General features: G+C 39.4%; 1 protein-coding gene across 1 annotated transcript in view; it reads right to left on the bottom strand.

The window, feature by feature from the left end:
• Positions 1 to 263: 263 nt before the first annotated feature.
• LOC115258825 (LIM/homeobox protein Lhx9-like) overlaps positions 264 to 12,280 on the bottom strand; it is a 135,174-nt gene continuing 123,157 nt past the window's right edge. The window contains exons 6-7 of the mRNA XM_029859255.2: positions 1,203 to 1,441; positions 264 to 1,145 (exon numbers count right to left, since the gene is read on the bottom strand). Coding sequence (XP_029715115.2) covers positions 906 to 1,145; positions 1,203 to 1,441 — 479 coding nt within the window. The 3' untranslated portion in view covers positions 264 to 905. The remainder of the gene's footprint in view (positions 1,146 to 1,202; positions 1,442 to 12,280) is intronic.

The following is a 12,280-nucleotide window of genomic DNA, read 5'->3' as shown; positions in this document are numbered from 1 at the left end:
TGGAGGGATTTCTTGAAGAACTCTATTAGAATTCATCTGAAAAAATCTTGGAGGAATTTTTAGAAAAATTGGGAGAAATTCTGTTTTTCTGGTTACGTTGATCATTCAGGAGATTTTAGAGCCTTTGAGGTATACTGGGTTACTTCTATAGTATGTATAGATAGAATTAAAGCTATAGGATTGATTGAGCCCCAAATAAATGAACTGGTTGAAAAAAGCTACAGGATTCATTTAAGAGTTCATGTCGCTTGCATTCACCGATCACATTATGTTCCGATTAGCAGCAAACCATCAAAACAAACGACAACGTCCTCTCTTTTACCTCAGTGTGCCAGCATACCGTGTTTTCAATTATACTACATTGCTAAAACCGCGTGCACTACTTTGTATGCTGGAATTCGCGTGACTGACAGACATTTTGTCGCTAAAGTGCCCTGTCGGCCCTCTGATTTGTGTCTCTGATACAACACCGGCCGTTACTGGCTCTCCTCCCGTCGCCGTCGTTAACTAGACGTGAAAACTAGCGTGTAATTAGTGTCGATGTTAATCACCTGTTAATTCTATTGCACCAGCCCGAGCCTCACTTTTGCACTTGTTTTATAATACATTAAACCCTTCTGCCTCTAATGATTGGTTTCGGAATAAATACTGCTCCAGCTGGGTGTCATTTCTTCGCCGCAATCATCTGTCCCGAGCGCTGCCGCCGCCGCCACCGGGTCCGACGAGTTGTTGGCGTTCAGATCCACCCTCGAATCTACAGCAGCATGTCGTGGAACGATCAGTTGCGATGGCTGCGGATCTTGAGGCGGTCGTGGTACCGATGGAGTCGTCGTTGGCGGTGGAGCTTGATGCTGCGACAGCTTGATCACATTGGATAGGATCATATTCTTGATCATCAAATTGTGTCAGTACAGTTCGGCGAAGGTCATATTGTGCATCTCCTCCAGGGCTTGGCTGGAGGACATGTCTCCGTCGCTGCTGTTGTTGTTGCTCGGATTGGCACTGGTGAGGTGATGGTGATGGTGGTGCAAACTGGCGGTCGTTATCGATGGCAGACCTCCGAGCGGTTGACCTGGATTCACGAGACCGCCATCCTGGCGCATCACGTTTCGTCGCCACTTGGCGCGGGCGTTCTGGAACCAGACCTGCGAGTGGAATGGAGTGAGTCATACAAATGGTGCATCGGGATGAGACAGCCCTACCTGGAGAACCCTTTTGGACAGTCCTGTCTTCTGAGCTAGCTGCTTCAGATCTTTGGCATCGGGATTTTGGTTGATCGCGAAGTAAGATTTCATCGTCCGGAGCTGGTGGTGCTTGAAGGACGTACGCATCCTTTTGGTACGGCAGTTGGGTGTGAGGGTTCCTCCGGAGCCGGGCGATTGGCTTCCATCGTAGGAGGAAAGATCCAGGCTGCTTACGCTCATCTCTTTGTGCAGTAGGTCTGAAATTAGTAGGATTGTATGGATTTGGAATTAAATCTCGGCTTCTAACGGATGAAATGAAGTATCCTAAAAAAATCATGGAGTTCTCAGAGAATTTTAAAGTCAATCAGAAAATTAAGGTAGGATTATTGGAAATTCAAAAGTTATATAACCAATTTCAGACAGATAATTGAATAACCAACTGAACCCATAAACACTCAAATAAGTGAACAAAATGACCGATTCATTTCAATTTGATGATCACCAACGGAACTCCCATTGGGTTCCCTTCCACCATTGCATTCCACTGAACGCAGATACCTTCCATTTCGACCGTCTCGTGGGCCGCATGCTAATGATTTCTTCGGGGCCAACGTGGTCAATCAAGATGTTCCTTCTATTCCTGGCGCTGCGCTGCTTTGGTTGACTGACTGGCATCAAACAAACTCCTCCTCGAAAGGGAACACCCACCACCCTGAGGGTGCGACAGCACGATCAGTGTTAAGTGAGCGATAGGATGCCTTTGCGTTTTTTCATTTACACACCAGGGTGGAGCAGTTTTGAATGGAATATTGCAAAGTTCATGGCAAAAGGTAGATGATATAAGACAGAAGACTAGAAGTCTAGAAGATTAGAAGACTAGAAGACTAGAAGACTAGAAGACTAGAAGACTAGAAGACTAGAAGACTAGAAGACTAGAAGACTAGAAGACTAGAAGACTAGAAGACTAGAAGACTAGAAGACTAGAAGACTAGAAGACTAGAAGACTAGAAGACTAGAAGACTAGAAGACTAGAAGACTAGAAGACTAGAAGACTAGAAGACTAGAAGACTAGAAGACTAGAAGACTAGAAGACTAGAAGACTAGAAGACTAGAAGACTAGAAGACTAGACGACTAGACGACTAGAAGACTAGACGACTAGAAGACTAGAAGACTAGAAGACTAGAAGACTAGAAGATATAAGACCCTTATTTTTGGCCCCGGTACCTCTCGGTTCGGTTTCAGAGGGGAACCGGCCTAAAACCCCAGGCTGCTGGTCTAAGCCGGCGGCAGCCTCCGGGGTGTGCACTCACGGCCTCTTTTGGGACCGGGTCTCAGGGCAAACGGATGGAGGGGGAGCTTTCGGAGGCGGGAACCTAACTTTTAACACAGTACTTACGGTCAAACAGTTTATTGATTCCTCTGGGCGGGTTCCAGGATCTGGACGTGGCAGCGTGGGCGATGGACAACGGCGGTGGCACAGAGGAAAGACCGGGGGTTTCTGACCCACGGGTTGCGACGGCTTCGTCCCGAAGAAACAGACCCGGAAGGGCCGAATGCTTGGCAGCTGGTGGCGTGGATGGTGGACAACGGCGGTGACTGGCTAGGATGGCGCCGACCGCGACCGGGAAAAGGCCGTGGTTTATGACTCACGTGGTGTGCCGGCTTCGTCTCAAGGAAACGGACCCGGGAGGACCGGGCGCTAGGCAACGGGCTTGAGAGGGCCACAACGGACCGGCAGATGGCGAGACACGTGGCAGCACTTCCGGGTAGGTCCGTATCGGGGACCGACAAATGCGGAGATTTCTGACCCGCGCGCGATGAGGGTTACTTCGACCCGAAGAACCCGGCTCTTGAGGACCGGACGCTGGGTTACTCGCGCCGGTCGGCTTCTACAGGGCCACAACGATCCCTGCGAATGGTAACTGGTGAACCGGCTGCTTGAGGGGGCACGTGGAATCCGTGCTTGGGCGGCCAGGCACTGGCGACTGACAATGGCTACCCGGTGTCGCCCGATAACCAGCACGATTCAGGGAACTTGCCGATCGGGCTGTCGGGTCTGCTGGTTTGGGGAATCTCACTGATGGTCCACTTCCACTCGCGATAGTGATCGGAACAAAATCTCTCAGCGACACAATCGTAAAAAAACGGGTCAATTTACTTGATCTTTCGTGCTTCGTAGCTGAATCTAAACTAACTCCCACTTTCATTTCGCACGTTCGGGAATCTCCTCTCGCCGATCTCGTATCTCCATCGTACGTCTATTTCCGCCCACACTCAATAGGAGTTCAGTGGAGGCTGCCACCCACCATACTTTGGCACCCATTTTTGCCATTCAGGCGCGATGCGCTTCACGGTCAACCCAGGCGTATAGATCTGATTTGACCGTTAAATATTTACGCTAACTGTATAAATATTTCCCTATTTTCCCACACTCAAATATGGGTTTCTTCAACACTAATGTTACCCGCCGGTAACAAAGACTAGAAGACTAGAAGACTAGAAGACTTGAAGACTAGAAGACTAGAAGACTAGAAGACTAGAAGACTAGAAGACTAGAAGACTAGAAGACTAGAAGACTAGAAGACTAGAAGACTAGAAGACTAGAAAATTAGAAAACTAGAATACTAGAAGACTAGAAGACTAGAAGACTAGAAGACTAGAAGACTAGAAGACTAGAAGACTAGAAGACTAGAAGACTAGAAGACTAGAAGACTAGAAGACTAGAAGACTAGAAGACTAGAAGACTAGAAGACTAGAAGACTAGAAGACTAGAAGACTAGAAGACTAGAAGACCAGAAGTCTAGAAGTCTAGAAGACTAGAAGACTAGAAGACTAGAAGACTAGAAGACTAGAAGACTAGAAGACTAGAAGACTAGAAGACTAGAAGACTAGAAGACTAGAAGACTAGAAGACTAGAAGACTAGAAGACTAGAAGACTAGAAGACTAGAAGACTAGAAGACTAGAAGACTAGAAGACTAGAAGACTAGAAGACTAGAAGACTAGAAGACTAGAAGACTAGAAGACTAGAAGACTAGAAGACTAGAAGACTAGAAGACTACAAGACTAGAAGACTAGAAGATTAGAAGATTAGAATATTAGAAGACTAGAAGTCTAGAAGACTAGAAGACTAGAAGACTAGAAGACTAGAAAACTAGAAAACTGGAAGACTAGAAGACTAGAAGACTAGAAGACTTGAAGACTAGAAGCTAGAAGCTAATTATATATCTCAAATCAAAATATACAACGTTGGTCAAACATGGAATGACCCACCCTATTACCCATCAGTCCTGTCCAAGTCCATTGCGACAATTTTCCCCAACCGGCCTCGATCGGTCGGTATCCGATCGATGATCGCCGCACACGCTCGGGTCGAAAAAAAAGGGTTGATTTAAACGAGCTGCAACCGAAGAGCGCGCAACTGAGCTCTTCCGCTACTGCTGATTCGTCCCGGTCGCCCGAGGTTACAATTAATTTAATTTGCCAAGATAGTGGGTTGTACAAATGAAATTAGTTCAGCAAAAGGTGAATTTAATTACGTCTCCGGGTGTTACGGACGTGACCAAGCACGGCGGCGGCGGCACAAGTGTCCCTACCAAGTACCTATGCGCAGAAAATTAAAATGCTACCGATACTAATGGCGGATGGCGTCTCGCTCTTTCTTGGTCGGAGAAAAGCAATTGTTAGATAGCGGGAACCCGGAATGTTGTAAGTTAATTTGTTGAACGCAAATTAAGCGATGTAATGAACGTATGTGTGTGAACGCAAATTAGCTGGCGGAAGGTTGGGAAGGATTGATTGAATGATTGCGATTCTTACTCTTTTGCCGAGTTGGAATTGATCAAATGCGGTTCATTATAGAGAATAAACACGTCATTACGATTTATGTTCAATTATGTTCCATGATAAATTGAATGACAGGTGAATGTTATTTTCAACTACACAATGCAGTAGAAAATATGTTTGCTAAATGATATTGTACCGACTTTTCGAACCCTCGAAGCAGAATTCCCTCTTCGAAAGAGTGGAATCAGTTTTCTCTCTCTCTCTCTTCTTGGCGTAACGTCCTCATTGGGACAAAGCCTGCTTCTCAGCTTAGTGTTCTATGAGCACTTCCACAGTTATTAACTGAGAGCTTCCTCTGCCAATGACCATTTTGCATGCGTATATCGTGTGGCAGGCACGAAGATACTCTATGCCCAAGGAAGTCAAGGAAATTTCCTTTACGAAAAGATCCTGGACCGACCGGGAATCGAACCCGTCACCCTCAGCATGGTCATGCTGAATACCCGTGCGTTTACCGCCTCGGCTATATGGGCCCTATGGAATCAGTTTTATAGCTTTTTAATCCGCCCTATTTTGCTTATCCTTTGTCAGATACGCATATTTCGACTACCACTTGTATATAATCTTCTTCAGTGTCATTATTTACTACATCGAGCCAGTGGCGTAGCTAGGAATTTGGGGGCCAGATGCGGAACCAAATTTTTGGGCCCCCAATAGAATTACAGATGTACATATTTTACAGTGACAAGTCTATCCTTCTAACTCTCAAATGATCACGCCGTATTTTGTATTTTATACAAAACGTTCAAAAAAATCTCGACTTTTGAACTCAGCATTAACGTGATGCTTTTTTTTTTTATTTATGTAGGGTCTGGGACCATTTGGGCAGGAGCACCTATTTTGGGCACTTGCTGCTGTAACTCAGTCAAATTTTAACCAATTTACTTGATTTTTGGTATATGGTGAGATACGCACAGTATCTAGCCATGTACAAAAAAATCATGTAAATTGATTTGAAATTGACTGAGTTATAGCAGCAAGTGCCCAAAATACGTGCTCCTGCCCAAATGGTCCCAGACCCTATATTTTAACAATTTGCTAATTCTACACTTTCACGTGATGCTGGCGGTGGTGGGCAACTGACTGACAGAAGGTTAAACATTATTTTCTAAATTCTTTTATGAATTTCTTCGGAAATTTCTGCAAGGATACATCCCGGAGTTCCATCAATGAGCGTAAGATTATTTTCTAAGAATAATGTCGAATTTATTAAAAAAATTCATCAAGTAATCCCTTAGGAAGTCCTTCAAAGATTGCTTTACCGTTTTCATAAAAAACCCTTTCTGAATTATAATTTGTCTTCAAGAATCTTTTCAAGTAATTAACGCAAGTTTGTCATTCAGTATTTCGCTAAACACTCCATCAGGTATTCTTACAGTGTTGTCTCCGAGCATGTTTTCAAAAGTACTTTAGAGTACTTTGAAAGATTCATGCAAAGGCTTTATCAAGCATTTCTCGAAACATTTGTTCAGGAAGACCGTCAGGGATTCAATAATATCTCTGAGGATTCATCTATAAGATCAAAGAATTCTTAAGAAATTCTAGTAAAACCACTACAAAAGTTTTCGAATGATTTTTTTGGAACCAGATATTTTTCCACGAAATTACATCGGAATTCCGTCAGAGGAAGAGAAGTCCTCTTAGAATTTCTTCAAATATTCCTCCATGGTTTCTTTCAGGAGATCCTCCAAATATCCCTTGAAAGATTTTTCCATGGAATTCAAGCATTTATCCTGGCATTTCCTCAAGCATTCATTACTCACCTTGGCGTTCCTTTGAAGATTTCTTAAGAATTTCTTCCAAGGATTCCTTTATAAATTCCTCCAATAATTACTACGCTTTTTTTTAATCTGCAAGGATTCTTCAAGGAGTTTCTTTAAAGTTTTATTAAGAGATTCATCCTAGATATCCTCCAAGAAATTTCCAAAGAATTCATTGGGTAATAATTTGAAAAAAAAAAATCCTCCAAGGGTCCCTACAGAAGTTCCTCTAAGAAAATTCTTAGAGGAACTTTGTTAGAAATTCCTTCCAAAAATCCTTCTGGATTTCTTCCAACGAATTCTTCAATATCCTTCTACTCTAGGAGTTTCCCCAAGGATTTCTTCAGGAATTTTCGCTAGAATTCCTCTAGGAAATCTTCTAAAAGTATCTATTGCGACTTTTGATAAGACTCCATAAAAATTCTTTCGCAAAACCATCAAGCATCTCAGTCAGGAATTTCTTCAGGATTTATGGTTGATTCCTCCAGAAATTCCTCCGAAAATTCGTTTAAAACCATCTCTAAGGATTCCTAGTAGGGTCAACGTGCTTTAGTAATCATACAATCCCAAATTCATAATATTCGAAAACAAAGCGATTACCGCACCGATTGATTACGTATTTTTTGTAATCATTCGTACCTCTAACAAAAATAAAAAAAAAGAGCTTCATTCCTTTGTTTTCAGTAGAATGAAAATAGTAAAGAAACAGGTACCTGATTTGATAAGATATCGAATAATCGAATAATTTCTTCAGAATTTTCTCCAAGGATTATTGTTTTGCCACATTCTTGAAGAATGCCTTGAAGCATCTTTTAAGTGATTAATGGAAGTTCTTGTGGAAGTTTAAGATTTCATTTAGGATTTCCATCGAGAATTCTTCAGGAATCGCTTCAAGAATTCCTAAGGGAATTTTCCAAGGATTTCTTAAATATTTCTTTAAAAACAAAAAACCTTTCGGAATTTCATCAAAGATATTGTTAGGAACCTCTGCGAAGGTTTCATCAATCAAATAAAGCATTCCTTGCTTAATTTATTCAATTATTTCTTCAAGAGCTCTACAGATGATTACTTTTGGGCTTTTTCCAGGGATCGCTTCAGGAATTTTACCAAGGTTTTATTCAAAATTCTAAAGGAATTCTTTCAAAGAGGCCTTTACAAATTCCTCCAAAACTTCCTTCAGGAGTTTTTGCAAAGGTTTCTTTAATAGTTCATCCAATAAATTCTCTTGCCATTTCTCCAAGGACTCAACAGATTTAAATTTAAAAAATGTAAGAAATCTTTCAATGCTCACATGAAAGATCGCAGCAAGCCGTGCGTGCGAACGGTTGATTCAAAGTTTCTGTCACGCGTTTTCATGTTTCCGTGTGATTTTCGGCTGGAGTAAAATGGCTTGGTACTATGTTATTGGGTTAGTTTTTCAAAGGTGTTTAGGAAATGAAAATTAGGTTTTTCCTGTCGTGTATTCGCGGATCTTTTATTTCGGCGGTCGTAATTTGAATTTAGTTCAGGTACGGTTGGGGCTACACCTTCCAGGCAATAAATCGCAAGTGATGGATGTATCAGTTTTATTGTTAATAATATATGTCTCTCGCCGCGGTGATCTATCCGGGAGATGCAAATGACTTATTCAATCTATTCCTGGTGTTCTAATTCATTTGAGTGATGTAAAAGGAAAAGAGATCCGAAGTGGTGCAAATTAAGATGATTCTGTATGCGCTGTGTCACCAAGAGAATTGGCTTTGGTGTTTTGACGAATAGCGTGTGAAAACTGAAAAGCCTCAACTCCTTCGTCAGTGAAACGATGTTTGTGCAAACCTAGTTTTTTCAACACTTAAACTATGCTTAAACTAGCTTAAACTTAGAAATATTGTTGGGTTTGCAATCACAATAACCCAAAGTTGAGACTCGTGATCATATTTCGGAACGACTCGACATTCCTTATGCAGAACTGAGAAGTTGTTTCTGGATGCTGTAACTGTTCATCGATGATACAGGGTGAGAATTTTCCTTTTATCATATATATATATATATATATATATATATATATATATATATATATATATATATATATATATATATATATATATATATATATATATATATATATATATATATATATATATATATATATATATAAATATATATATATATTTTTTTCTTTATTAAAGAGGCTTTCAGCCAGACGCTGGTTCACCTCTTATATATTTTTTTTGTACCTTATAATCCTGTGCGAGAAATGTAATTTAAAATTCTTGGTAATACTTTTTAGTTTCACACATATTGATTTATTTTTATGAATGTTATCAGTAACGCGCAATTTGAAGGGGTCTAGGAACCTGCATTTCGTCTATTTCGCTTCAGAGAGCACGTAATGGCGCTTAAGCCTAGGCTTTAAGGCCAGGACACATGGACAAATGCCTGTGCCCCATCCCAGGATAACAGACGCAAACTATAACGGAGTGTGCATTAACCTCCTTAGCAGCGCCACTCCCAACGATTTTATGTTCAAACCCCATTCCCCTAAAACGAAACGGTTGGTACGGTTGTCCCCGTTTCTTCCTTCAATAAATTCAGAAAGCTTTGTCAATCATGTTATTCATAAGTGGATAACCTGATTGCCTCATCTTTTTGAATTATCTCCCAACCCATTAGTCTGCATAGTGGGCCTGGCCATTTTAGTGTTTGTATCACATCACATCTCTGATATGCTGCAAATAGAGTAAAGTGGGGAAAAAGTTCGAGTGGGGCAAGAGTTTCTTTTGAAGTTTTTGAGCTCAATTCTAATTATTTCTTTCGGGTGTCAAGGTTGTTCGAAGCCTTTTTAAAAAAGAGTCTTTCATTCCAAAAATTATGAAAAATTGATCAATATTTCCAAAAGTTATGACAAAATGTTGGTTTTTGATCAAAAAATTGTAATATGCGATGGTCTTTCCAACTCATGGAATGGAATTGTAATGAAATCGAATCCGATAATTTATTTTGGGGCGTAACTAGGTATATTTTGAGGATGCTGTAGCATGTTTAACTTTTTGCAAAAAAGATTTGGAAATCATTTTTTACACATAGTGGGGCAAAAGTTCGAATTGTGGGGCAAAAGTTCGAGTCATGTGGCAACTTTAGGTAAAAACCTAAAATTCTGCAAAATGTCCATATGATCTCTAAAAATAATGGAATCAGAATGAATATTCTATCAAAGTTGAAAAAAAGTTTTTTTTATCTGAATTTGGCGGAAAACTACTAATTTTTGGTGTAGTAAATTTAACCCTGATTTGGGTAAAATCCATGTCGAACTTTAAAGTGTATTCCAGTTCCAACATCAAATATGAATTGGTATTCCTATTACCAAAGTGTCAAAATAGTGTGCTACGGTTAGCGAAATTCCACAAACACAAAATTCGAACTTTTGCCCCAGTGGTGGGGCAAAAGCTCGAATAAGACACATACATACAAAAAATATAGTAACTCAAAATTGAAAAGACATTTGGCGTAATTTTAGCTTATGGATGGTAGAATCACCAAACGGTATTCATGTATTTTTATCTGCTTCGATTTTTTGAGAATTACTGAATTTTCAACTAGGGTCGAACTTTTGCCCCACCTAACTCTACTAATAATGACAAGAAAATATCAGAAGAAATTTTGATATTTCCAGGATGCTTTTCAATACTGGCTGTGCAAGCACTAGAAGAGAATAGAATAGAATAGAAATCTTTCAATTCTCACAGAAATTCCCCAAAGAAAGCCTACTGGTATTCCTTCAAACATTTTTCTTAGATAATTCTTTTGAGATTTTCTTCGGCTTTCGGCTCTCGATAATAAAGTTATATAAAAAAAACATCTTAAGCTGTTCCATTGTAAATTTTTGTTTTTTTTTATTCGCAAGAGTGTATCTCAGAGAATCTTAAATTTTCTGAGAATTACCGGAGACATTTTCTAAAATTATTAAGCGGTACATTTACAAACGAATTGACTGAAGAATTTTCAGATTATCTGCCGAATGAATTTTGAAAGGAACTATGTATTGATAGAATTACAAAAATAATTGTCAGGTATATTAGCAAAGGTACTGCCGGTGGAACTTCCAAAGAAATTGCTGAAGGGAATCCCGCAGGGGTTGCCTGATAAATTTCTGAAGATATTGCCCAACGTATTTCAAAAAGTAATGCGGTAGATATTTTCCAAAATAAAAACCTACATCAATTTCGAATATTATTGCCCAGAAATTTACGAATGAGTTACCGAACCAAATTTCGAAGAAATTGCCGAAATAGTTTTCAAAAAAAAAATGTGCAAGAAAATCCCAAAAATAATCTTATAGGAATTAAAAAAAAAAATGCTAAAAGGATTTCCAAAGGTTTTGCCAAAAAAAACTCCACCAAAGTTAATATGAAAAATGTTCACGGGGTAGCTCACAGAAAATTCACCGAATGCATTTCTAAAGTAAATGCCGAATGAATTACCCAATCAAATTCCTTGGGAATTTCCCGGAAGAAGTTCAAGAAGAGTGTTGAAGTTATTCCCAAAGTTATTAACAGTGGACTTTTCAAACGAATTAAAAAAAAACAACGAGCAGTTGTGAGTGGAATTTCCAAAGAAATTTCCGTAAAAAAAAATCTGAGAAAGTTTGCAAAGTCATTACTGAAGCATTTCCGATAACTGATTAAAGGAATTTCAAAAGGAATTGCCTAAAAATTTCTTAAACGATTTGTCGTAGGAATTTTCAATGAAACTTATAACCGAGTTCCTAAAAAAAAATCTTAATGTTTCTACCAAAAGAATTGCGAACACAATAGCTGAGACATTTTTCAAAAGAATTGCCAAAGAATTTATTTAAAAATAATGAAGAATGAATTCAGAAAAAAATTACTTAAGGAATTCCCAAACCAGTTTCTGAAGGAAATTTTCAGAATAACTGCCGAAGGAATTTTCAAATAAATTTTCAAAGGCATTCCTTAACGAACTGCTGCACGGATTTCCAAAGCAATTACTGAAAAAGATCCAAAAGAAATTTCCAAAAGAAAATTCAAATAAAAATTGTAAGAATTCTTTCAAGAATTCTCACAGAAATTCTTCCAGGAAATTTTATTGGAATTCTTTTAATGTATTCTTTAGGTATTCTTCCAAGGTTTCCATCTATTGATACCATTAAGTAAAGCAGTAGTGCTCAGGTTGATGTATACCGCGGGCCAAATTGAGATTTTGCGTCTGAGCCGCGGGTAGCAGGATGAAATTTATCACTTGAATATTGTATCAAAAGTGTTCTCTTTTTTCTAAAGCAATTTGACAGATTTCCCATGGGATAACTGTAAAAAAACGCAAACTTCGAAGGAACGGACGCTATGTGTTCCAGGCATAAGGCAATTTTAGTATTGGAAAATCATAGATTTTACGATAAATTTAATAAATATCACTTGCACTTCAATACTTTCAAAGATCTCAGTTTGACCAAAGAAAACATATTGAAAATCGGAAATTCTATCCAATTCTGAGT

This window comes from Aedes albopictus, chromosome 2, assembly GCF_035046485.1.
Source record: "Aedes albopictus strain Foshan chromosome 2, AalbF5, whole genome shotgun sequence".
Taxonomy (NCBI): Eukaryota; Metazoa; Arthropoda; class Insecta; order Diptera; family Culicidae; genus Aedes; species Aedes albopictus.
This window is presented reverse-complemented; position numbering and strand designations above follow the sequence as displayed.